Here is a 26,481-nt window from a genome sequence, read left to right on the forward strand (position 1 = left end):
AATGTAGCTAATAATAAATATCTTTAGAGAGTTCATTTCTGCACAAAGGAAATGCACTTTAATTGAGGTGAAATTGGTATATAACATTAGGTAAGTTTCAGGTATACAGCATTATACTTTAATATTTGTATATACTACAAAGTGATCACCACCATAAGTCTACTTACTATCCAGAGTTGTGCCCCTTTGTCCATTTCACCTCTTCCCTTTCCCCTTCCCCTCTGGTAATCACCAGGCTGTTCTCTGTATCTATGGGTTTGCTTTTGTTTTGTTTTGTTTGTTCATTTGTTCTTTAGATTCCACATATAAGTGAAATCATATAGTATTTGTCTTTTTCTGTCTGACTCATTTCCCTTGCAAAATACCCTCAAGGTCCATCCATGTTGTCTCAAGAGGCAAGATTTCATTATTTTTTATGGCTGAGTAGTATTCTGTTGTATATATATATTCCATATCATCTTTATCCATTCACCTATTGATGAGCACTTAGGTTGTTTCCAGATCTTGGCTGTTGTAAATAATGCTACAGTGAACACAGTCATGCATGTTATCTTTTCAAATAAGTGTTTTTGTATTCTTTGGATAAATACCCAGAAGCAGAATTGCTGGATCATATGGTAGTTTTATTATTAATTTTTTGAGATGTCTCCATACTGTTTTCCATAATGGCTGTACCAGTTTAAGTTCTCACCAAGTGTATGAGGGTTCCCTTTTCTCCACATCCTCTCTGACATTTGTTATTTCTTGTCTGGTGCATCCTAACAAGTATAAGCTGATGTCTCATTGTGGTTTTGATTCACATTTCCTTAATAATCAGTGATGTTGAATATCTTTTCATATGACTATTGGCTGTCTGTATGTCCCCTTTGGGAAAATGTCTGTTCAGATCCTCTGACCATTTTTTAATTGGGTTTTTTGTTTTTATTGTTGAGTTGTATGAGTTCTTTATCTATTTTGGATTTAAACCCCATATTGGATATACGATTTGAAAATAACTTCTCCCATTCAGTAGGTTGCCTTCTCATTTTCATTTGTTGCTTTTCTTGGCTATGCAGAAGCTTTTTATTTTGATGTAGACCATTTGTTTATTTTTGCTTTTTTCCCTTGCCTTTGGAGTTATATCCAAAAAACAAAAACAAAAAAGGACCCAAATTGCTAAGACCAGTGTCAGGGAGCTTATCACCTATGTTTTCTTCTGAGAGTTTTATGGCTTCAGGTCTTACATTCAAGTCTTTAATTCATTTGAGTTAATTTTTGTGAATGGTCTACTATAAATAAATGGTCTACTATAAATGGTCTACTATAAAATAATGGTCTACTTTCATTCTTTTGCATGTGACTACAGTTTTCCCAATACCATTTATTAAAGAGACTGTCTTTTCCCCATTGTATATTCTTGCCTCCTTTGTCAATAATTAATTGATCATATATGTGTGGGTTTATTTCTGGGATCTCTGTTCTGTTCCGTTAATCTATGTGTCTGTTTTTATGCTGGTACCATACTGTTTTGATTACTGTAACTTTATTGTATAGTTTGAAAACAGAAAGCATGATACCTCCAGGGATTGATTTATTTTTTTTTATTTGTAATCTTCTTCAGTTTCTTTTATCAGTGTCTTACAATGTTCACCTCTTTCACCTCTTTGGTTAAATTTATTCCTAGATATTTTATTCTTTTTGATACAATTGTAACTGGGATTGTTTTCTTAATTTCTCTTTCTTACAGTTCATTATTAATATGTTGAAACACAACATATTTTTGTATATTGACTGTGTATCCTGCACCTTTACTAAATTCATTTATTGGTTCTAATACTTTTTTTGGTAAAGTCTCTAGGCTTTTCTATATCTAGTATTATGTCATCTGCAAATTGTGAGTTTTACTTCTTCCTTTTCAATTTGGATGCCTTCTATTTTTTTTTTTTAATTTTCATTTATTTGTTTATTTTTTTTGCCTACTTGCCGTGTCTAGGACTTCCAATACTATACTGAATGAAAGTGGGGAGACTGGGCATCCTTATAGTGTTCCTGATCTTAGAAGGAAATCTTTCAGCTTTTATCCATTGACTGTGATGTTACCTATAGGTTTGCCATATATGGCCTTTATTATAGTGAGATATGTTCCCTGTATACTCACTTTGTTGAAAATTTTTATCATAAATGGATGCTAAATTTGTCAAATGTTTTTCCTATTGATATCTGTTGAGATGATCATATGATTATTACCCTTCATTTTGTTAATGTGGTGTATCACATTGATTGATCTGTGAATGTTGAACTATCTTGCATCCCTGGAATAAATCCCACTTGATCATCTTGTATGATCCTTTTAATGTATTGTTGAATTCAATTTGCTAACATTTTGTTTAAGATTTTTGTATTAATGCTCATTAGGGATATTTGCCTATAATTTTCTTTTTTGTGTGTGGTTTCCTTATCTGGTTTTGGTATCAGGATCATGCTGGCCTTGTAAAATGATTTTGGGAGCTTTCCATCCTCTTCAACTTTTTTGGAAGAGTTTGAGAAGAATAGGTATTAAATCTTCTTTGAATGTTTGGAAGAATTCACTAGTGAAGCCCATTGGTCCTAGACTTTCATTTGTTGGGAAGTTTTGATTACTGAGTTAATCTCCTTTCTAGTAATTGGTCTATCCAGATTTTCTATTTTTTCATGATTCAGTCTTGGAAAATTGTATGTTTCTAGGAATTCATCCATCCCTTCTAGGTTGTCCAATTTGTTGTTGTATAGTTGTTTATAGTAGTGTCTTATAATTCTTTGTGTTTCTGTAGTATCAGATGTAATTTTTCCTATTTCATTTTTGATTTTATTTATTTGAGCCCTCTTTTTCTTGGTGAGTCTAGCTAAAGGTTTGTCATTTTTGTTTATCTTTTCCAAGAACCATCTCTTAGTTTCATTGATCTTCTCTACTGACTTGTTAGTCTCTATTTCATTTATTTCCAATCTGATCTTTATTATTTCCTTCCTTCTATTAACTTCGATTTTTGATTGTTCTTCTTCTTCTAGTTCCTTTAGATGTAGAGTTACATTGTTTTTTTGAGATTCTTTTTGTTTGTTTCTTGAGGTAGGCCTGTACTGCTATAAACTTCCCTCTTAAAGCTGCTTTTGCTGCATCCCATAGATTTTGGTATGTTGTATTTCCATTTTCATTTGTCTCTGGGTATTTTTTGACTTCTTTGATTTTTTTGTTGACCCATTGGTTGTTCAGTAGAATGTTGCTTAATCTTTATATATTTGTGATTTTTCTAGTTTTCTTCCTGTAATTAATTTCTACTTTCATATCATTATGGTCAGAAAAGGTGCTTGATACGATTTCAGTTTTCTTAAATTTGTTGAGAGTTGTTTTGTGACCTAACATATGATCTATCCTGGAGAATGTTTCTTGCACACTCGAAAAGCATGTGTATTCTACTTTTGGATGGAATATTCTGTATATATCTATTAAGTCCATCTAGTCTAATGTGTCATTTAAGGCTGATATTTCCATATTGATTTTCTGTCTGGATGATCTGTCCATTGCTGTAAGTGGTATTAAAAGTCCCCTACTATTATCTTATTGTTGTCAATTTCTTTCTTTAGGTCTTTTAATATTTGCTTTATATATTTAGGAGCTCCTATGTTGGGTGCATAAATATTTACAAATGTTATATCCTCTTGTTGGATTGACCCCTTTGTCACTATATAATGGCCTTCTTTGCCTTTTATTACAGTTTTTGCCTTAAAATCTATTTTTTCTGATATAGGTATAGTGGCACCATTTTTCTTTTTATTTCTATTTGCAGGGAATATCTTTTTTCAGCTTTTTACTTGCTGTGTGTATCCTTAGATCTGAAGTGAGTGTCTTATTGCAACATGTAGGTTGATCTTTTTCTTTTTATTCATTCAACTACTCTTTGTCTTTTCATTGGAAAATTTAATCCACTTATATTTAAAATGATTATCAATAGGTATGTATGTATTGCCATTTTGTTGATTTTGTAGTTCCTCTCTGTTCCTTTCTTCTATTGTGGTTTGGTGATTTTCTTTAATGTTATCTTTAGATTCTTTTCTCATTATATTTTGTGTATCTGTTGTAGATTTTGGCTTTGTGGATATCATGAGATTCACATGTAATATCCTATGTATATAACAGTCTATTTTAAGTTGATAGCATCTTAAGTTTAAGCACATTCTGACAAGTCTACATTTATACTCCCCTCCCCAATGTGTTCTGTTTTTGATATACTAATTTACATTTTTTTATTTTGTGTATCCCTTAACTAATTATTATGGTTATAATTAATTTTACTACTTTTGTGTTTTAACCTTCTTATAGCTTTCTAAGTGGTAATCTACTACCTTTACAATGTATGTGCTTTTGCCAGTGAGAGTTTTTCTTGCACATGCTTTCTTGTTACTAGTTAGTACCTTTTCTTTTCACCTTAAAGAAGTCCCTTCACTATTACTTGTTAGGCCAATCTAGTGGTAATAAACTACTTTAGTTTTGCTTGTCTGAAAAACTCCTTATTTTTCCTTTAATTCTGAATGATAGCTTTGCCAGGTAGAGTATTCTTGGTTTGAAGTTTTTTCCTTTTAGCCATTTGAATGTATCATGCCACTCCCTTCTGGCCTGCAAAATTTTGGCTGAAAAATCAGCTGATAGCCTTATGGGGGCTCCCTTATATGTAGCAGTTGTTTTTCTCCTATTGCTTTTAAGTATTGTCTCTATCTTTAACCTTTGGCATTTTTAATTTCAGTCTGTCTTGGTGTAAATCTTTTTGGTTCACCTTATTTGGAACTCTCTATGCTTTCTGGACCTGAATGTCTATTTCCTTCTCTAAGTTAGGGAAGTTTTTAGCTATTATTTCTTCAAATAACTTTTCTACCCCCTTTTCTCTCTCTCTCTTCTCCATCTATAATGCTGATGCTATTCCTTTTGATGTTGTCGCACAGGTCCCTTAAGCTATCTTCACTTTTTAAAGTTCTTTTTTTTTCTTTTTCAGTTCTATTTGGGTGAGTTTCACTGCCCTGTCTTCCAGGTCACTGATCCTCTCTTCTAGTTCTTCTAGTCTGATGTTGAACTTGTCTAGTGTATTTTTTAGTTCAGCTATTGTATTATTCAGCTCTGTGAGTTCTGTTTGGTACTTTCTTATGTTTTCTATCTCTGTTGAAGTTCTTATTGTGTTCATCCATTCTCCCAAGTTCATTAAACATCTTTATGACCATTATTTTGAATTCTTTATCAGGTAGATTACTTATCTCCATTTCATTAAGGTCTTTTTCTGAGGTTTGTCTTGGTCTTTAATTTGGAACATATTCCTGTGTCTCTTCATTTTGCTTGACTCTCTGTGTTTGTTTCTATGTATTAGATGAAACAGCCACCTCTCCAAGTCTTGAAGGAATGGCCCTGTATAGGTGATGGAACTTATTGTCCAACTTTGCTCTAGCTTTTAGTTGTTTCTCAGACTTTTGTGATTATCTAAGTAGCCTGATTTGTTGTTGATAGTTCTCTGCTATTAAGAGTGTGCGAAAACCTCTCAGTGTTCCAAAGGGAGGGATCTAAGACAGTGCCTAGTTTTAGGGAATTGTAAGCCAGAACTTCAGGCAGCATCTTTTAAGATATTTAAATATCTACAGTCTTGTGGGTCTGTAATCATAAACTCTGCTGATTTCTAGACCAGGAGATCTGGAGGTATCCTTTGGGCAACAGTTGCAAGTATCATGGCTTTAGATATGTGTATAAGCACCTTTCTGGGAGGTATCAGCAAGCTTTGGTGAGACCAAAGGAGGATGCAATTATTGTATCTTCCCACCCATGTTCCCTGGGGGTACCTCTGTAGCTTCTGGATATATGGCATACCTAAAATCTGCCCCTCAGGCCTGAAGCTCCAGGACAAGAAGATAGGCCTTTTTTACATGAAGACTGAAGGTGTATTATAGTCTTGTGTTTGTGTAGTGCCCTGGGGGTGGTAGCCTGCCAAAGACTATCTATTCAATTGTTTTGGATGTATGGGAACCAGAAATACATTCCCCTTGGCCACCAGAGCCAGATGCTCAAGGAGCATCCCCTGTGTGTGTTTCATGTTCCCACCAGATATGGTGGGGTGGAGTGAGACTTGAAAACATGGGGGAGAGCACTCAGCCAGCCCTGCTATGGTGCCTGAGGACTCATGGCTGTGGTGTGTGGGGACAGTGTGTTCAGCCAGGCTGGCCATGGCTGCAGCTACTGGGGGTGGGCACTCCCACCAGAGCTAGCAGGCTAGGAGGTGATATGAAAATGTACCTCCACAGGGCCAACACCAATAAGACAAAAACAGAATGCAAAAATGGTGCCCACTAGTGCTTTTGTCCTCAGAGAGAATTCTAACAGCTTCTTGCCTTTCTGGAAAACACTTTAATATTAACAAATGAATTTCCTTCCTTATGGTTGAGGTGCCTTTCAAACTGTTGCTTTTGTGCTAGGTCCCTAGGCTACTGGGTCTGTCCATGGGCCCTTTAAGAGTAGATTTTACATTCCCTATAGCCCTGTAGTTCTCCTAGAAGTAAGTCCCATTGGTTTTCAAGACCAGACACTTTAGGGGCTCATGTCTCCATTGCAGTTCCCAATGGCTGGGGTGTCAAAACCCCTTGCTCCTCGGGGATAAGCTTCATATTATGAGATCCCTCTTGACTGTGGGTCATGGTGTTACAGGGTTTTTCCTCTATCGGTGCCTGCTGTTTTTGGTCACATCACTTTGAAGATTGAAGAGGAAAACCAGACACAGTGGTGGGCAGCAAAACAAGGTTTACTGAATGATAGCAAAGTGATAGTACAAAGCTACTGAGGAGGAAGGGAACCCAAGAGGTTTTATGGGCTTTAGAGGTTTTTATGGGTTTGTGGGCAGGCTGTTTTAATCTGACTAACCCTCCCTGTGCCTGTCATCTAATCAGGTTGTTGTCATCTATCACATGGGAAAGGGTGGAGGGCTCCTTCCAGGGTGGTATAAAATCTTTGTGAGGGTGGTTTCCTCTTAGGGCAGGGGCCTCCTGTCCCTGCTTGCCTGCCTTCCAATTCTCCTTCATCAGCGGCACCTGAGATGAGGTTTCTTTCTAGACTGTGTCTCTGCCTATCCCACCCCTCTCAATGTGGCCCTTTTATCCTTTGCCGTGGAAGTGCTGCTCAGTTAGCTTTCAGGTCCTTTTCAGATGAAATTGTTCCATATGTAACTGTATATTTGTTGTGTTCATGGGAGGAAGTGAGTTCAGGATTCTTCTATACTGTTATGTCAAACCCTCCTCAAAGGAGATGCACTTTGAATTCAGTCCCAAAGGTGAGTTATTAAAGGAAATTATGAGCCACCTACTATGATGACAAAGGCAAAAATGTACCAAACAACCAGGATCTTGAGCAGGGGGAGAAAAAAACAGTAGCACTGTAAAGGTGATAGCTCTAAATCCAGGAGTATGGGGAGCTCTACCAAACAAAATCATGGAGATTCACAAATGTAGATTCTCACCAACCCTGGAAGTCCTTGTCAGGGCCCATGGGGTCTTGAGACCTGTAGGTGCTTCCAGAAGAAGGGGCAATCTGGGCCAGTTGCATGAGCGGGATACAAGGTTGGGGGGGGGGGCGCGGGGAGAGAAGTCATAGTAAATATATAAGGAAGAGAAAAAGGAGTGTGCTTAAAGATACTACATCGAAGGTTAAGAAAAGTCTGTGTAGTAAAAGTAGGAATATATTTCCAAATGACAAAGTTATTACCAGAAAAATACAGTCTTCTCTTTTTCTCACCCACCTCATTGTATAAAGGATTTTCCTAACTGTGGACTCTTCCAGAAACAAACTGTGGCATTGTTAATGTCTCCTCCAAAAGCTTAAATTACTCCTCCTTTTTTTTTTTAATGAGAAATCAGATTTTATTAAGCTAAAACAAGTTCCTACCCAGAAGACTTAAAACTTGTTTTGAAACGCATTGGGAAGATTACCACATGAAGACAATAGCTAAAGTTTTCATTCTATATGTGTGTGACTGTCCTGGTTAGTTTCTAATATAATATATGATATATAAGATCACTCTGTTAGCTGAATACAGCATTATCAAGTGATTCTTGAATTAAAAAAGATTTTCTCCTTTTTTTTTCCTAGAGAAAAGAAAACAAGATACATATTTCAATAATTTTCTTTTGTCCAAGAAAAAAAGAGCCTCCTTTCTAAGTGAGAATAAAGCCCAGGGTTTCAGAAATCAAGCTGCGGCTGCCGCAGCCTTCAAGCAATCTGTTTTATGTCTCTGTACGTTTTAAACTATTTCAGATTTTCAAACTCAGTAGGATTTATTCAACCAATTTTTATAGAGTGACTGTCCTATGCCCTGTGCTGTGCTGGGTGCTCCTGATACAGCAACACACACATAGACAAACGTCCCTGCCCTCATGAGGCTTCTGATCCACTGGGGGAAGATGAACAGTACAAAATAAGTAACACGTTTTGGTTAGATACAGCAGATATGTATGAAGGAGTATAAGGATTGCAGGGGGAGGCGGGTGTGAGTTGAATTTTTAAGCAGGAGCTCAGAGAAGACCTGAAAGAGGAGATGACATTTCTGTGGAGACCTGAGGGAGGTTAGGGCCTGAGCTGTCTTGCACACAGGGTCAAGTGCTCCTAGAGCATGCCTGCTAGCCCTGCTGGAGCGGGTCAGGATAGGTTGAGGACTGACGGCTGACCATTGGCATGGGGAATGTGGACAAAAGCCTGATTGGAGTGTGTTCAAGAGAAAATCGGAGAGGAATTGGACATGGTGAATATAGAGAGTGTATGTAAAAGTGATTTTGCTGTAACAGAGAACAGAGGTATGGGGCTTTGGCAAGAGGATAGATTAGTGTCAATTGATGTCTAGGGATTATTTATTATCTATCCTTTTTTTTTTTTTTCCTCAACAAGGGAAAAGCAACGGCATTTTTCTGGCTGATGTGCTTGTGCTGATGAGGATAATACAGAGGAGAGAAAAAACTTGATGCAGGAAAGAAGGGCAATTTACTGCAGAAGTGATCATCTTTATGTAGATAAGAGGAGGTCTGGTGCATAGGTGAAGGAATTGGTCTTAGATGGAAATATGGAAAGTTTCCACAGAAACAGGGGGGAAGGAAGAGGATGTGGACCCAGATGCAAGTAGGCAGGTAGCTGTAGTGGGAAGCTATGAAGTACAGTGTGAATGAGAAGACAGACCTCTAACAGCATGAGTTAAGAAAGAGTGAAATTAATTTTAATGTTCTCAGGATACTTTACCCAGAAAAGGAGGCTGGAACATGCAGTGATGATGAAATAATTGACATTTCTTAAATAAATTAGTGCTTTTTAGGACCAGGGTAAGGGATATGTCTATATGTGATTATAAAAGTAATTATGTGTTTAATCCCTCAAGATTGTTAGGGAATTTAACCCCCCAAATTTATCACGGGTTAGCTATTTTGTTATTAGATACCATATCGGGGAAGTATATGGGTGAGTAATTATTCAGGCCCCAAAGAAGGTTATTGAATTTGGATCACCACATACAAAGCCAAATTTAAATGAAATATTTTAGCACACTGTGTCTTATGTTCTGATTAAGTTATTAATTTGTAGTCTGAATCTAAAGAGGAGTATCCCTAGTGACTTAGGCTCTAGGTGCTTATAAAACAAAGGGGGAAGCATGCTATTAATGATAAGCAGTGGAAGAATAATACTCAACCTCAGATGAGAAGGCAGTGTTTCTAACTTTATTATGAGTATTAGTCTGCTAGGATGGCAATAATAAAATACCACAGACTGGGTGGCTTAAACAACAGAAATTTATTTCTCACAGTTCAGGAGGCTGAAAATCCCAGATCAAGATGTTGGCAGGTTTGGTTTCTGGTGAGGCATCACTCCTTGGCTTGGAGATGTCCCCCTTCTCGATGTGAACTCACATGGCCTTTTCTTTGTGTGATACTCTTCATCTTATAAGGACACCATTCCTATTGGATTAGGGCCCTACCCTTGTGATGTCATTTAATCTTAATTCCCTCCTTAAAGACCCTATCTCGAAATATGGTCATATTGAGGGTTAGGACTTCAACATATGAATTGGGAGGGGGGGGACTCAGTCAATAACATTATATTAAAGGTTTACTAGAGGTACAAGTTACTAGAACCTCTTAGGCATTTATTTGGGACACTGGCCTGATGGAAATTTGATTCCCTTCTCAATGCAGTGTTCTCAAAGTATATCAGGAGGTAGGTGCATTATGAGCATATTTGGACTAACCCATCAGATGAGTCTCTTGCCATGACAGAAAAAGGGAGATGGAAATAGATGAAGGTCATCACAGAAACAGTGACATCTTCTGCTGGCATGTTGTTGCATAGCATCCAAATTTCCTAACCTGACATCCTCTACAGCCTATCCCCTTCACTGTTAGACTCTTCATCCAAATGCCCCAAAGCTCCAGCCACCATTCTCTGAACATGCCGCATCCTTTCATGACTCTAGGCCTTTGAACAGACAAGTTACTCTGCCTATAAAGATATCTATCTGCTTCTTCACTTGACAAAATCTACCCATACTCCCAGATCTGGTTCAGATGCCACCTCTCTCAAGCTTTTATTGCCCATTCCTTACTTTCAGACAATTATTTTTTTAATTCCCATCCTCCCCCACATTCATTTCACTTGGCATACTTGTAGCTATCTATTGGCATAACTCTTTCCTCCACTCTACTGTAGTCCCTTGGGAAAAGTAGTCCCTTCTTGTTTATTCTTCTTTGTACCCACAGTCCCTGGTGCAGTTCCTGACACATGATAAAGGCTCAATGAACATATGAGTAATAAATGGATGGAGGTATGGATGTACAATTTAGTTGCTCAACAATTATTTCCTGAGCCCTTCTTATGTTCCAGATACTGCCAAGGTGTGGGGAATACAAAATAGCAAAGGAGATAGACAGACACAGCCTCATTATGGAGCTAGGAGTCTGGAGTCAGAGACAGAAAAAGCATAAACCAGTAAATACAAGAATTTTAAATTGTGTTATGTTCTGGGAAGGAAATTAACACTGTTCCAAAAAAGAAAAAAATAGAGTGATTCTACCTTTGATAGGGTAGTGAGGGAAGGCCTCTCTGAGAGATAAAATGTCAACTGAGAGCTGAAAGATGAGAAGACATTAGTAAGAGAATGTTCCAGAGAAAGAGAACAATATGTGCAAAGGTCCTGAGACAGGAAAGAGCTGTTTAAAGAACTGAAAATAGGCAGGGATTACAGGGCATGGTGAATCAAGACAGAGACAAGTAGAAAATGACATCTGAGGTAGGCAAGAACCAAATCTCTTGGGGCATGGAAGTTTTTGGGTTTTGTTTTGTTTTGTTTTTGTTTTTGTCTGAATGCAGTATGAAACCAACTTATGTTTTATAAAAACCACTGTGGCCACTATAAAGGAGGGTTGGAGGGGCAGGAATAGATGAGGAGAGATGCATGTTAGAAGATAATTGTTGTACCGCAGGGGAAAGGGGATGAAGGCTTGGACGAGGCTGGCAGGAATGCAGATTGGGCAGACAGACTGGAGAGACATTTTGGGAGAGGAATCAATGAAATTTAGAGAGTAAATGGCTGTGGGAAATAAGAAAAGGAGGAGTTAAGGATGGCTTTCAGTTTTCTGACCTGAGCAACACATGGTGCCATTTGCTTGAAAGGAAAGACCTAAGTACAGGAAGTCCTGGGGGGTGTGGTGACGATGAGAATGGAGAGTTCTGTTTTGAATTCTTCTGCCTAAAATAAATCCAAGTAGCAATGTCAGGTGGTTGGGTTAGATATGTAAGCATGGAGCTCAGAGGAGAAGATTGGAAGCCATTACTACATAGACTGCATTGAAAGCCATGGAAAATAGTATAAATAAAGAAAAGCAGTCCAGAATTAAGCCCTGAAGCCACAATAACCAGTGATCTCAGCTATGATTCAGAAATCAATCAATGAAGCATCTGTAAAACAGATTTGGGGATGGTGGAGAAGGAAAGAGGGAAAATGGTAGAGAATCCATCACATTAGGTCAGCCAAGGGGTAATGCAGACCTCGAGTAGAATAAGTGAGAGCTGATCCTCTTTCTGTCATCATTTACGCTCTCCCATGGCATTCTCATTTCATCTCCTAATGTCAACTGTTGCTTCTAGGTTTATATATCGGGCTTAATATTTCCACTTGCTTACTGAACATCTCATTTTAGTATTCCAACAGTCCCTTGAACCAAAAGACTCAAATCCAGCTCATCTGTTTCACTCATCCACAGTGCTCTTTTTATACACCTACTCCCATTGATGGCACCCTGGGCCTCTCTGACCAGGAAGTAACAGATTGATCTGTCACTGAATCTATTCTCTTTTATTCCTTTTTATTTTCCTTAATGAGTAAGTTGCCAATTCTGCTGATAACACAGCAGGAATGTTATTTAATCAACTGAGCTACTATTTGTAAAATATAGTCCAGGAATGTCCACTACTATCATAAGTGCTAATAAATAAAATTCTTTTAGTCAGAGATCCAGTATTACTATTTTTTAAAGAAGTGTATTTTCTTCAAATCTTCCTCTTAAAAATTTATCGTCAGACTAAGATATAATGTATGAGAAAAATTTAACCAGTCTGCAGAGAGATTTAGACTGGCAAAGCCATTCAACCTTAGCAGAAGGAGCTACTTTGGTTCTATTTAAGAATGAATCACTGAAAGCAGAGAGAGAAATCGAGATGGATAGGAAAGACTTGGGCCATCTAATTCATCTCTTTGTTAGTGCAGGGAAGTTTCCTATGTCAAATGCCTGTGAGATATTGTGCAATAAAAGTCTTACATTGCAACATTTCAATCATTTTCATAAGGTGACTAATTATCTTTCAAGTTGCTCTCAGCATTGTTCTCTGGACTCTTCCATGAATCCCTGTCATATGAGAGGTGTGTCCTTTTGTACACAGAAACGGCCTAGGATCTCAAAGGGATGAGTTCCAATTATTTTTCCCTCATAGTGATGTCTACATTAAGTTGACCTCACTCTTGATGACTCTTCTTGTGACCAGTGGCACACGTTTGTGAGATCATTATCCAGAACAAGGAGTGGTCCAGCTTGTTGCCTTAGGATGGTTAAAAACTAATGAGAACCTCTAGGGATCAAACATGGCTTTTGGCACCGAATGGTGGAGATATACTATTCAAATGGGGTTTTCAATAGAATACTTGATGTGGGATGATCTCCACATTATCCATACAGTCTTGAGGGGAAAGGTAGAAAAGGGTTGGCATTTGGGAGGATTATTGTTTTTCAGTTCTTTGACTATGTGTTACCAATTAGTTTGGGCAAGAAAAATTCACATGAACCAAACACAGATTACAGTTTTTAACTGATTTCTGAAACTATAGAAGAATATAGTCATTTTCACATTTTTTGGAAGTTCTTCCTCCATAGTCTACAGAATTCATAATTAGCTGCTTGTAGAAGGCAACAACATAGGAACTCCAGAATGGCTTGAGATCTTACATTTCATAAATCACCCTTTTCATTTACAGAGTCCTGATTTGCTCTTTTAAGCAGCTGCCACTTTATAACACTGTTTTTTTTGAGGGGGGTTTTCTTCCATGGTCAAGTCTATAAAGCCAGAGATGAGGCAAAAGGCCTTGGGTGGCTCACAAAAAGCAGAAGGTCATGTCTGACTTGGCTTTTCTTCAACATTATAGAATTCTGGCAACTACCCAACAGCTGACCCAGAACTGCTTTTAACACAATATGCAATTAAATTAGAAAGAAGTAGCAGTTTTAAGGCTTATCAGAAATGTGAACAGACGTGCTTGGATTTAGTGAAGTAGGGCCAAAAGAAAGAAGAGTTCTTTTGGTCCACAGTGCATACGAACTCAGCGTTTCTCCCTCCCCGTTACCATGGGCAAGCATTCCTGGTCTCATCTGGTGTTCTGGGGAACCCTAAAGCCACAGGGATCATAACAGCTGCAATAAATAAAGCATTTATTCAATACATTTCCATGCCAAATATTATTCAGCATTCTTTTGGCCTTGGTTTGATAGAAAACAGCATGGTGAACTTACTACCTCTCTTTACTACAGTAAGCCCCGACTAACTCTAAAAGGTGTAACAATTCAAACCAACATGTAAGCAAAATCACTATTCCTTCTGTTTTAAAATTAAGATAATAATACAGGAATAAAGGAAGTCTGTTGTCACTACTGAAGATCTATTACAATTGGCACTAGGCTTTTTTTATTCTTCTCAGGAAGATAATGAGAAACGTTCAGAATATGTGTCCATGCAAATGTATGGGTAGGAGGGAGATCTTTAAAAAATAAATGTTACATATGTGGCAATATGAGGAAGAATATTATTAAGGAATTTCACAGAATTTTTATGTAAAATCTCATCATACAGTATTATGATCTCAGGGATATTTGGTGATATTTACTGAGTCTTCTGAGAGTTCATTTATTCAGGTCGTATTTTAAGGAGGAACTTATAAGATTCAGATCTAAAATATAATTCTGTAATATGCCCAGCTGATCCCATTAAATCCAACCCAAAAAGGAGCAGATAATGATGTGAACAATTCCCATTCTTTGAGTTGTTACACATCACTTGAAATGCATTCCTTCTGGATTAACAGCAGTTCCTCTTTGTTTCTCTCTCCAGGCTGAGGTTCAACTATGCTACCTGGAAGCACAAAGAGATGCTGTTGAGCAGATGTCCCTCAAGCTCTACAGTGAGCAGTACACCAGCAGCAGTAAGAGGAAAGAAGAGTTTGCCGATATGTCAAAAGTTCATTCAGTGGGAGGCAATGGGTAGGGAGCTATTTTTTGTTGTTTGACTGTCACTAATCTCTCCTTTTTCGATGATTCTCCACTGGTGGGTGTGTGGCAGGCATTTCCTCCTTAGCGAACAGACCAGGAGAGGCTCGGGAGAGTAGGCATGTATGTTCTGCTGCATTTGTGTGAGAATGGAAGACTGTGGATTTTATCAGTCCCTGTCATCTAACCCAGAACGTCCTAACTTGGTGGTTCTTTTTTTTCAAAGCAGCCTTTTTGCAAGTTTCAAATCTCTGTTTCAAAGCAGAGTTGGTAGGAGTGTTTGTGGGACTACACTGTGCCCACGATGTTGGTCTTTCTTCTTCATAAATCTTTTTTTCCGTGTTTTTCCCCCTTTTTAAACTTTACCACTTATTTTAAAGTCTATCTAAGGAACTTTTAGAATATCGAAAGCTCACTGGAAATTTGGTAGCACATAATTTTCCTGACAACGTAGATATTTAATAATTCTTTAGAGACCCTGGCTTAGCCAGTTGGCTTCACGTAAAGTCAATTAGAATAACAGACTAGCACTAGCATTGCCTATGGTACGAGAAAGGACCGAACAACTTTGGTGACCCACCAGTTTCATTCAGCCCGAGACATATGGCTGTATTTATCTTATACTAACTCCCATACTATGAAATAATTACCTCATGCATTCAGGTATTTCCAAATGGCTTTAAAGTTATGCAAATATTGTGCATGTATATATATATAGTTTTTCCTTTTTCTGTCTTTCCTGGTTCAATTCTATTATTTTATAGGTAATTATTAAAGAGTAAATTTAGGGGCACCTGGGTGGCTCAGATGGTTAAGCGTCTGCCTTCGGCTCAGGTCATGATCCCAGGGTCCTGGGATCGAGTCCCACATCAGGCTCCCTGCTAGGTGGGGAGCCTGCTTCTCCCTCTGCCTCTGCCTCTCTCTCTCTCTCTCTCTCTCTGTCTCTCTGACTCTCATGAATAAATAAATAAAAAACATTAAAGAGTAAATTTAATTATTTCATTATTTTAATGACTTAATAATAGTATACTCATAAAAATGGAAACAGTAACCTATTTCACTTTTATACATGAGCCAGACAACAAGGGGGAGAAACTGTTCCCCCAAGTTCCATTACATGTTAATAAGCATCATATAAACCTATGGGGTGTGACTATAGCCAAAATATTCCCTGAAAAATCAGGAGGAAAGAAATCTTTTCATGCACTTGTTTGCATTTGTATTTTAAGTGCTTATAGTTACAGATATTTGGGGATAAATTAAGTACCGATTATAAACTCTGTCTTGTGATATACCCCAGGGTCTGAGAATCCAGGGAAAGGTTAAGAGTCATAATTCTGTTTAGGAAATGGCAGTGGACTTTTCAAATTTCAAATTTTTAAATCTATATAATTTGCTGCTCTAGCAGGATTATTTTATACATAGATACATTATGTATATATTTGATTTATCTTAGGTGATTCAGCAGACATTCCTAAGTACTCATAAGAAGAAAAGCATAGCAGCAAATAAGAAAGAAAAGGTTAAATCTTGGAGCATGGACAATAAGCTGTTTTGAGGCTTTAATGTGCTTTAATTTCTCTCAATGCCTAAATAGTCTTTGGTGTAGATGCAAGCACAAACTTTAGGTCACATTCTCATGTTTTCTAAAAGCCCTGGGGACTGAGCGGGCACCACGTGCTTCTGACCTCAGATTCCAAAGACCCAACCTGAGTACTTACTCTGGGCTCCACACATCATACATTTGCCCTGGGAATTGCTTAGTTAACAACAAGCATTGTTCTGTGATGTGGGAGTAGGTGAACTTGCCTGATATCCTTTGTTTATGCTCCTTGGGGTGCTGAAGGCAGTGCATTGTGCAGAAATTTAAGAGTGTGCTGAGGAAAAGGCAGCTATTTAATACTAAGGACAAAAACCATATACTCCTTTCTATTTTCTGTTTACATACAGAAAAGCATTGTTGGAGGAATGCATGTGGGTGAGGTTATCTGGGGTGTCCTGCCCCCAAGACTCCCTGCTCCCACAGTCAAATCCTTAATTCTGGAGCCTTAAGAACACAGCCTTGTAAAATTATCTGCTCCAATGATACATAAACTTCATTAACCATTCCTTTTGTTGCATAGAATGAGCATTGTTTCCAATAAGCAACTGAGGGAATAGTGTGGGCTTTCTAGGGTCTTCATTCCATATACACACATCCAATCCACTAAAGAGAAAATTAAGCTGGTGATACAATTCCTATATTTTTATTTCCTCCCCATGTCTACATGCATACTAAGAGTGTGTGGCTGAAAAAATGTATAAGCTACTCCAGGGAAGACTCAGCTGCTAGGTAGAATGTGATCTTAAATTTCTAGGAAGTTTACGTAACCACAGTATTGCTTAGAAGTGAATTTTAACCTCTCTGGCTTGATGACAAGTTGGGTATCAAGGTGATAGAACAGAGCTTATATACAACTACGAACTGTGTGTTTAACAGTCATGAATGTGTGCGGTAGAAAGATCTCCCTGCGTGTATGTGAGGCCGTGTGAGCGCCAGGAACAGAGCTGTTTACCTATGGGAGACATTTGGCACAGGCCTCAGCATGGCAAAGCGGGGAAACTGGCTTCCAGGAGGGACATGCAATGCATGAGTCACTGATGATTCTCTGTGGGAGCAGATTGGTGCTTTTCATGCCTGCCAATTTAAATGAAATACTTACAGATTGTTTTGTTTCTTTCTCCCAGGAAATATTCCCTGAAGGCCTACTGTGTGAGGGGCACAATGGCCTGGGCAGAGTTTGTCAAGAATACTTCCCTTTTGTATATTTTGTAAAGTGTAACCATCTCTTTTCCTGACACCTCTTTCTATCAAGAGGTTGTCTGATTTCATTTTTTTAAATGAATTTCAAAGATGCTGTTTAATTCATTAAGTAGCATCCTACTTGCTGTCAAGACTTACTGTCGATCACAAACCATGTCTTTTGTTCAGTTTATAAATGATAGAACTGGGAGGCAAAAAGCCTGGGTGACTGGCATGCCCAGGACGATTGTTTAAGTTGGAGCTAAGACCTCAGTGCCGAGCCCTGGGTCCAAATGCAGTGGACAGTTCGTCAAGGCCTTCTCTCTGTTTTGCCTTCTCTCTGAGGATTTCATTCAGACTCTTGATAAACATTTTTTCCTCTGAATCCTATGTTGTGCATAGTCCATAGTGTATGAAATTAAATTATGATATTTTTCTACTCTGGAGAAATTGAAGAGTCTTAAGGAGATTTCATTAAAGCCACAAGGAAGTTTGGGCAAAAACATTGGGAAGTAAGCTTAAGTGAAAACAAAATCAACTTCATTAATTTTCCAAATATTACTAATAGGAAGTACAGAGATTAAAGGCCAAAAGGAGAGGCTCACAGTTTGGTAGGAGGAGCTAGTTTGTAAACAACATAGACTAAAGGATCCCAAGTGCTAAGTTAGAAGTCTTTATGGGGTAGGGGCTGTGACTCATGGAAGGCAGAGCTCAATTCTGACTGTGGGGGGGGGGAGTTGGAGCAGATCAGGAAAAACAGCAGAGAGAGGGCTGTGGAGACAATTTTTGAAAGAAGGCTTGATCAGTGATGTTGAGCATCTTTTCATGTGTCTGTTGGCCATCTGTATGTCTTCTTTGGAAGAGTGTCTATTTAAGTGCTTTGCCCATTTTTTAAAATTGGATAATTTGGTTTTTTGGTGTTGAGTTACATAAGTTCCTTATATACTTTAGGTATTAACTTTTTATCAGATAGAGCATTTGCAAGTATCTTCTCCTATTCAGTAGGTTGTCCTTTTGTTTCACCGATGGTTTCCTTTGTTCTGCAAAAGCTTTTTATTTTGATGTAGTGCCACTAGTTTATTTTTGCTTTTGTTTCCCTTGCCTTAGGAGATGTGTCTAGAAATATGTTGCTACGGCTGATGTCAGAGAAATTACTGCCTGCCTGTGTTCTTTCTAGGATTTTTATGGTTTCAGGTCTCACATTAGGTCTTTAATCCATTTTTGTATATGCTGTTAGAAAGTAGTCCAGTTTTGGGGCACCTGGGTGGCTCAGTCGGTTAAGCATCCGACTCTTGATTTTGGCTTAGATCATGATCTCAGGGTTGCATGTGTCACGCTCACCACACTCTGCCCTGCATCTGGTCCTTGGTGTGTGCTAGATGCTCAGTGAATGAATGGATGCATAAATGAGTAGCTAAAAGTGATCTGGGGCTCAGAAAGAGGGAGCAAAGGTCTGGAATCATCAGGCTGCCTTGTGGTTCCATATGACTGGAAAGCAAAATGGAAAGTTGGGTGTGTGTGAAAAATAAGGCTTGTGAAGAAGGTGATGTCCTGCTCCTGGAGTTAATCATTGAATTCATGGTTCTTAACCAGGATAGTGCATCAGAATCACCCGAGGAGCCTTTAAGCTGAGAAATGCCTTCCTGCCCCACCCCACTGAAAATTCTGAATCAGTAGGCAGGCCTGAGCCAAGATATAAATATGTTCTAATGCCCACTTCCAGCTGAGAACCTTTGCACTAGTGGTTTTCAAAGTGTGTTCTCTGAACCAGCAGCATCAGTATCTCCTGGGAATTTGTCAGAAATGCCAATTCTTAGGCCCACTCCAGACCTACTAAATTGGAAAGTCTAGATCTGGGGACCAGCAACCTTTGTTTAATGAGCCCTCCAGGTGGTTCTGATGCTGCTATTTGAGGACACTGCTTTAGTCAGTGAAGATTTTAGTTGAGAAATTAATTGAGAATGTGGAGACTGAATTGGAGACTAAAGCCAGAAAGAATCGATGATGACCCATCATCTGAGGGGAATGAGGAAGAGAGGGAAAGGAGCCACTCTGATGTTCTAATTGTAGTTCAGGGAGGAGAAAGAAAATGGGAGGATTTGGATTCAAATGACTTTTGTGTCATTTAACATTGAATATCTGTTGAACAACTTTTAGGTGCGGGCTGTACTGGGCATGTAGAGACAATGGGACACAGTGTGTGGCAGATGGATGTAAATCAGGAAAATCTTCCGGAAGTGTCATGGAATATGCCTCAGGGCCAGAAGTGACAATGAGAATGCTTCTCACGGACACAGCAGTATGTACAAACCTCTAGTACCAGTAAAGACTGCCCGGCATGTCAGTTTTGAAATGATATGCTGGCAGTGGTGTGGAGAATAGATTGCCATGGGCAAGAATAGGCAGTGCTCCATCAAGATGCTATTCTAGTCATCCACGTGACAAATAGGGCCTGAGCTAGGACCATAGCAATGGAAGCTCAAAGTTTCCAATGGAAACTAAAAGAAGGAAGTTGAAGACAGGCCTTGGACACCAAGTGGGTAGGGGGCATTAAAGGAGGGGGAATTGAAGAATGGACTTCCGTGGTTCAGGCTTGTGCACTCTGGCAGATGAACATGTCACTCACTGAGGTGGGGAAGAAAGGGGAGGAGCAGGAGTGGGGGAAAGAAGCTGAGTGTTGGAGACATAGCTCTTTAGATGGTCTATAGAACATCCAAGCGGAAATGCCCAGGGAGCAGGTCTGGAGCTCAGGAATGTTTGGGGCTCCTCAACCACGAACAAGGACAGTGTGATAACTCTCGGGTAGCAGAGGCTGAGAGAGGTAGGAACTTACTTTATGGTAAACTACTCCCCCACCCAGATGGACGTGACATTATCTTTAAGGAATGTTTGTTTGAAAAAAGTATGGATAATCCAAACATTTTGCTTTCAGTTGGAATCTTTCCTGCTATATTAAACAAGTCTTCCAAAATAAAAACTCCATCATTGAGAATTCCAGGTGGTATCTTGATTGGCAGGAATTTAGGGCTACAGTCACCTATTATTTTCTGTCTCAAAGCTGCAGGTAAGGGGCTCCTGGGTGGCTCAGTTGTTAGGGGCATCTGCCTTTGGCTCAGGTGATGATCCCAGGGCCCTGGGATCGAGCCCCGGATCAGGCTCCCTGCTTGGCGGGAAACCTGCTTCTCCCTCCTCCCACTCCCCCTGCTTGTATTCCTTCTCTCGCTGTCTCTCTCTGTCAAATAAATAAATAAAATCTTTTTTAAAATTTTTTTTAAGAAGCTGCAAGTAAAAGCTTCTGATCCTAGATATTAGAGTGAATTAGGACTGCTCAGATTGCTTCCCACGACACAAATAATCTTTACCTTTAGGGATAGTCGTGAATTCTCTCTAGTCTAATTTTTTTAAAGGAGGAGAGAGTGTCTCCTAGATTAAAAATTAGAGACCAGAGTTCAAGTTGGCATTCTGCTGCTTTTTCGCTATGTGACCTTGATTGGGACACTTAACTTCCTCAAGAGGCAATATCTCTGTCTGTAAAATGGGAATAATTATCCCAGTGTACTTCATATTCTTGAATTTTTTATTTTTTGTTACCAGAGTATAGTTAACATACAATGCTATATTAGTTTCAGGTGCACAACATAGTGATTCAGGAATTCTATACATTAAGCTGTGCTCACCGTAATAAGTGTAGTTATAACCTATCACCATACAATGTTATTACAATATTATTGACCATATTCCATATGCTGTAATTCTCATCTCCGTGACTTATTTATTTTATAACTGGAAGCTTGTACCACTTAATCCCCTTCACCTATTTTTCTCATCCCCCTACCCCCCTACTCCATATACTTTTTGTAGCACAGAAATAAAATAATCAATAAGAAAATATCTAAAATATTTATAATGTAGTAGATATATAAAAATTAGTTAATGAAATATGCATTGAGGAACTACTATGTTGCAGGGAGTGGTATGAGGTACTAGGAATAGAAAAGATACAAAAAACTTATATAGTCTTCAGTCTAGTGAGGGAGAAAGACAAAGACGCTCAGATAGACACATCCTTATGAAACGTGGGTAAAATTCGAGATAGAGTGTATTATGGGGGTACTTAGGAGGTCTGCCTAATCAGGAAGATGTATGGGGGGAGGGAATATCTGAGCTTTCATAAAAGGTGCATAGATATTAGCTATTAGAAAAAGGTTGGGTAGAGGGAAGGTAAGGATTTCAGCCACAAGACAGTAACTGTGTAGGGAGGGTGTGTGTGTATGCGTGCGAGTGTGTGTGTATTGAGAGTTACTATAAATAATAATTTGATGTTGTTGAAGCAGAAGGGCATGGAGCTCTTTCTTGACTCTGCTTCCTGGGATCAGGAGGGAATACTAAGCGAGTTCTCAGGGACTTATACTCCTGTGGTAAAGTTCTAGAAGAGAGTCTCATTGGCCATATGCCAGGCTTCCTCTGGCTATAGGGAAATTCGGGCAATGTCTACAGATGTAGACATAGTCAAGGTTTATGCCCTGTATCTAAGAATATACAAGTAATTCACTCCTCACCATGCAAGGTTTTGGTGTAAATTTCACTCCCAAATACAAACAGGATATATAGGTAATTCCCAAGCACAATAGGCTGAACTAAATGAACTTTTAAATAGACAAAAGATTAAGTTTGGCAGGAAAGATGAGTCCATTTTCCTTCAGAAAAAGAAGCATCTCTGTATTGGTATGAAAAAACACACACAGATATGTATAAAGCATTGCCAAAGGGAAATGATTTTGACAAATGAAAACAAATATATCACTATTTAAACTATTGTTTGATTAAAGATCAAATTTGATTCTCTAAATTAATTAAGCAATAAGATACACTGAATAATTTTAACCACCTGAGAAGGGATATAATCACCCTGGATTTTACTGCTGCAGGGTGATCTTCCCGGTTTTCTGTTGAGCACCATGCCAACAATATCGCTGTTGCAGGTAGATGAACATAGATGCTTACTTGTATTCTCTCTCTCTCTCTCTCACATGCACACAGAATGACCATTTTGAATTTGTGCCCAATGGGTGTTTTTGGAATGTTGCTACATAAAATGTCTTCTTTTTGGTACACATCAGCCATAAAATGAAGTGCTGTCTCTCATTTGTGCTCACGTTGAGAATGCTCTCACAGATAAATCACTAGGCAACCCAAAGAAACTTCATTTTCACCCTGAATTTCTACTTTCTTCCTCTGACTCTTGTCCTGTCTCAATCTAATGAATAGCTGATCGGTGTGCATTTCATGTTGTTTTCGCTCCATCTTTGGTACACTGATGTTATTAAATACTAAGATCACAACACAGCATGCAGTCAAAAGGAGCAAGAAGTACGTGGCTACCTTCTGGATGACTGATTCTGGGTACTATGCAATCATTAAAATAGGTCTTTCTGGGCTAAAAAAAAAAAATCTCACCAGTAGAAATGTATTCATTGGAGTCATGATATTATACCCTTTTAATGTGCAAATACATTAAACTAATTTTAGACCTGGACAGCCCTCCACTTGAGTGATCTAATGCTATCCATGCCAGTATCTAGCAAAGGGCAAACCAGAGAGGCAGAAGCATACTTTCTGGGGAACTACTACTTCAAAGTTAACAATAAAGTCAACTAATAAAGATATATATAGGTGTATCTCCCTTCCATCTTAATTTTTGTACTGCTTTGGAGAGTTGATGAGGCCCATTGAAGAGACAGAGAGATGCTAGCAGGGACAATGGGAGGGTACCAAAGACAAATCTAATCTACCTCATCGTAATGGGCAGAGCTTAACACTTCTCTTTTAAAATTTATTCCTTTCTTCATTTCCCCATCTACTTAACAAAGGATTTGAGTCAACTTACAAAAATATGTACAATAAATTAAGATAAATATTTGACTGAAGTAAGTTAAGCAAAAGTAAAATATGTGTAAGAAAACAAATGCGTATTCTCTGCATGTCCTCAAGAGGGGTTGTGATTTGGGTCTCAATTTTCCACACCAAAGAAAAGAAAAAAAATCTCCTCTATCAGAAAATTCATGGTGTCCTAAGATTAGAAATAGTATAAATCAAGGGAAACACAACTTCTTATGCCATTGAGGCCTGAGGAATTTCTACTGTAGCTCTTTAAGGAGAAGACAGCATCTGTGATAGTACATCCCTACAAGAGAAATGGAATTCCCAAGGCAGTTTTTAAATGTAGGCTGAGGAAGTGATGTCAAAGCATAATTCAGTAAGAGCAGTCCTACAAGTAACTAAAACCTTGTAGTCTGAGCTCAGCACTCTCTGGGCAGGCTCGGCCTCGATGGAGGAGACAAACAAAATCATTCTAGGTGGGCTCTCTATGTTAATTCTGCTACCAGGCTTTTGTTAGGGATTAGGAGGCAGAGAGTAGTTTCCAGATTATTTACTTCTTGCCCTAACCTAACCATAAGAGTAAATATTCTCTATTGCCTATTAAATCTTTGAGAACCAGTGAGGCCTAGGGTGGGTAAGCTGCCCAACTCACCCCACTGTGCCAACAGATTGTGTAGATCCAGTTCCCTCTAACACACAACTGGTGACATAGGAAGATTTATTCTTTTCTTTTTTTAAAATGACATCATCTCTTGCATTGTATCGTCCCTCTGTTTGTGTAAGAATCACTTCTGATTCTAAATTCTTCAGAATGTTTTCCAGCTCTTTGGCTAGAACTTAGTCCAGTGTATTATCTGGAAATTTAGATAAGGGTTTGACTTCCTGACAGCCTAACAGAATCCTCCAAATACATCCAGAAATCTACATTGATATTTCTAATTGGTATTTTCTAACCTTGGAGATTAGAATTTTGTTTTGCCCTACGGCTTTTGTTACAGTAACCACTGTTTATGGACAGGCCACCCATGAGTCCATGAGAAAGTAGGGCCAATCATTAACAAATTTGTAGAGTTGATTTTCTTTTTCTCAGGCATTTTCACATGTATGTGGGCATAAATGAGAGTTGAGAAAATTACTGCTGGAAAGAACTCCATATTCCTTTTTATTTATTAATGGCAAAGGCAGGCTGCTTTTCTCATGAGGAAGTCGCTCATGAATTTTCATTCAAAATAATAAATTAGTGTCCACACTTTAATATGTTTAGAGTGGAAAGGGATTCTACACGCAACTGGGCGTATCAGATTCCATGTCTAGAAAGCTAAATTTTATTCTTTAATGATATTATGATTGGGGCAGGTGCCCCTGTTCCATCTCCCTTCTGGGCTTACATGCCACATGGAGTGAAGGGTGATGGGAAATTCGGATCTATGGTTAGTCTTTTACTTCAGTAACATACTTAAACCATATTTGTACAAGATTTTGTTACCACTCCCTTTAGTGTCTTTTTTGAAAAGCAGAGGCAAACTTCCTTGAGCAAATAATGTGAACAGTGAACACTTAGTGAATATTTGGGGAAAGAATCAATATGCTAAAGAAGCTAGGAAAATTGGATCATTTAATAGAAGTCCCGCTATAGACAAGCTGGTATTTTAGGAACCCGTCTTGTGTTTTTGGATGTGTTGGTGTGAAATAAACCATAAAGCATATGAAAGATGGAGTCTTAAATGCTCCCAAATATATGTTACTCAGACGTAGGTAGAAAAACTGCCAAGACTTTTTAGTGTTATCTTTCCTTCAACCAATAATTACTCTGTTTTGATGATTTCTTCATTTGGTTGTCTATTTTAATCAAAATTCCTCAGTGGGCCAAGTTGAAACCTCATATATTCACACACACCTCCCATTGATTTCACTTGGGTGAAACTTTATCTTTTAAGCAAAGTTTAAGTTGAAATGTTGAGTTAATGATGCTCACTTTAAATACCAAAGGCTGAATGCATTTATGTATTCAAACACTTAGCTAGTCAAACATAACTCCCATCAGGGTTTAGAGGAAGGATTATTTCTTAAACTATGCTAGCCTTACAAATAATGTATTGCTATCCAATCTGCAGAAAAATGATACTGAATAAGCTTGTTAGTATTTTATTTCTGCGGTGAAAAGCCCTGGAATCTTTTTGTAACCTTGAAAAGACAGAGTAAAATGGTGGACAGGATGTTGGGAAATATTTTTGTCAATTACCCGGAGTAGTTAACCCAAACTTAGAAACAAACACTAAAGAAAATTTGCACATTTATTTCTCATAGCTTTGTCTGCATCTCTATTAAATTCTCTGTGAAATAAACATTCATAATTCTGTACTTGTCTAACGAAGATGGACTTTGAGTTAGAAGGCTGTTTCTCCTCATAACATGAATAAGCTTTTCAACCTCCTAAAATGGGACTATTATACCTACAGCAGAATGTCCAACTCTTTTATTGTGACCCATTTAAGATCGAGTATATGGCAATTTAAAGGAGAAGTATCCAAATGAATACCATTTTGGTGATGTGTTTGCTTTATAACACTTTCCTAGAGTACATAGGAGTTTGCTTTGTAACATTTTCATAGTGAATATACCAGATTCATAGGTTATGGAAAAGATACGCTTTGAGAACTTTGAACATCGAACAGATTACATATTTGAGTGGATGAGTTAACACAAACTGAAACACAACTAACAGAGAAAATTTTATGAGGAAAATCCTTCCAAAAGAGTGGTTCCCATATTTATATCCCTTATAAGATTGTGAGCCACTTGCCACAATTTCAGTTGCCCCTCTCTCTCTTCTAAAAAGAGAGACTACTAGGGCCTTTGTCACCAAGAATTCAAAGAACAACCTCGTTCTGAATTCCGCTGATAGAATCAGCATGTTCTTCAAAGGGATATAAAACTGTTAACTAGTTCTGTGCTACCCTTGATAAATTCACCCATCTATGATCCTCTCTGTTTTCGTGTAC

General features: G+C 38.3%; 1 protein-coding gene across 3 annotated transcripts in view; it reads left to right on the forward strand.

The window, feature by feature from the left end:
- Positions 1 to 26,481, forward strand: part of AKAP6 (A-kinase anchoring protein 6) — a 491,158-nt gene that overhangs the window by 344,965 nt on the left and 119,712 nt on the right. For all 3 annotated transcript variants that reach the window (XM_078053548.1, XM_078053547.1, XM_078053549.1), the window contains one exon: positions 14,663 to 14,811. In XM_078053548.1, coding sequence (XP_077909674.1) covers positions 14,663 to 14,811 — 149 coding nt within the window. The remainder of the gene's footprint in view (positions 1 to 14,662; positions 14,812 to 26,481) is intronic.

Source organism: Halichoerus grypus, chromosome 8, assembly GCF_964656455.1.
Source record: "Halichoerus grypus chromosome 8, mHalGry1.hap1.1, whole genome shotgun sequence".
NCBI classification, from domain to species: Eukaryota; Metazoa; Chordata; class Mammalia; order Carnivora; family Phocidae; genus Halichoerus; species Halichoerus grypus.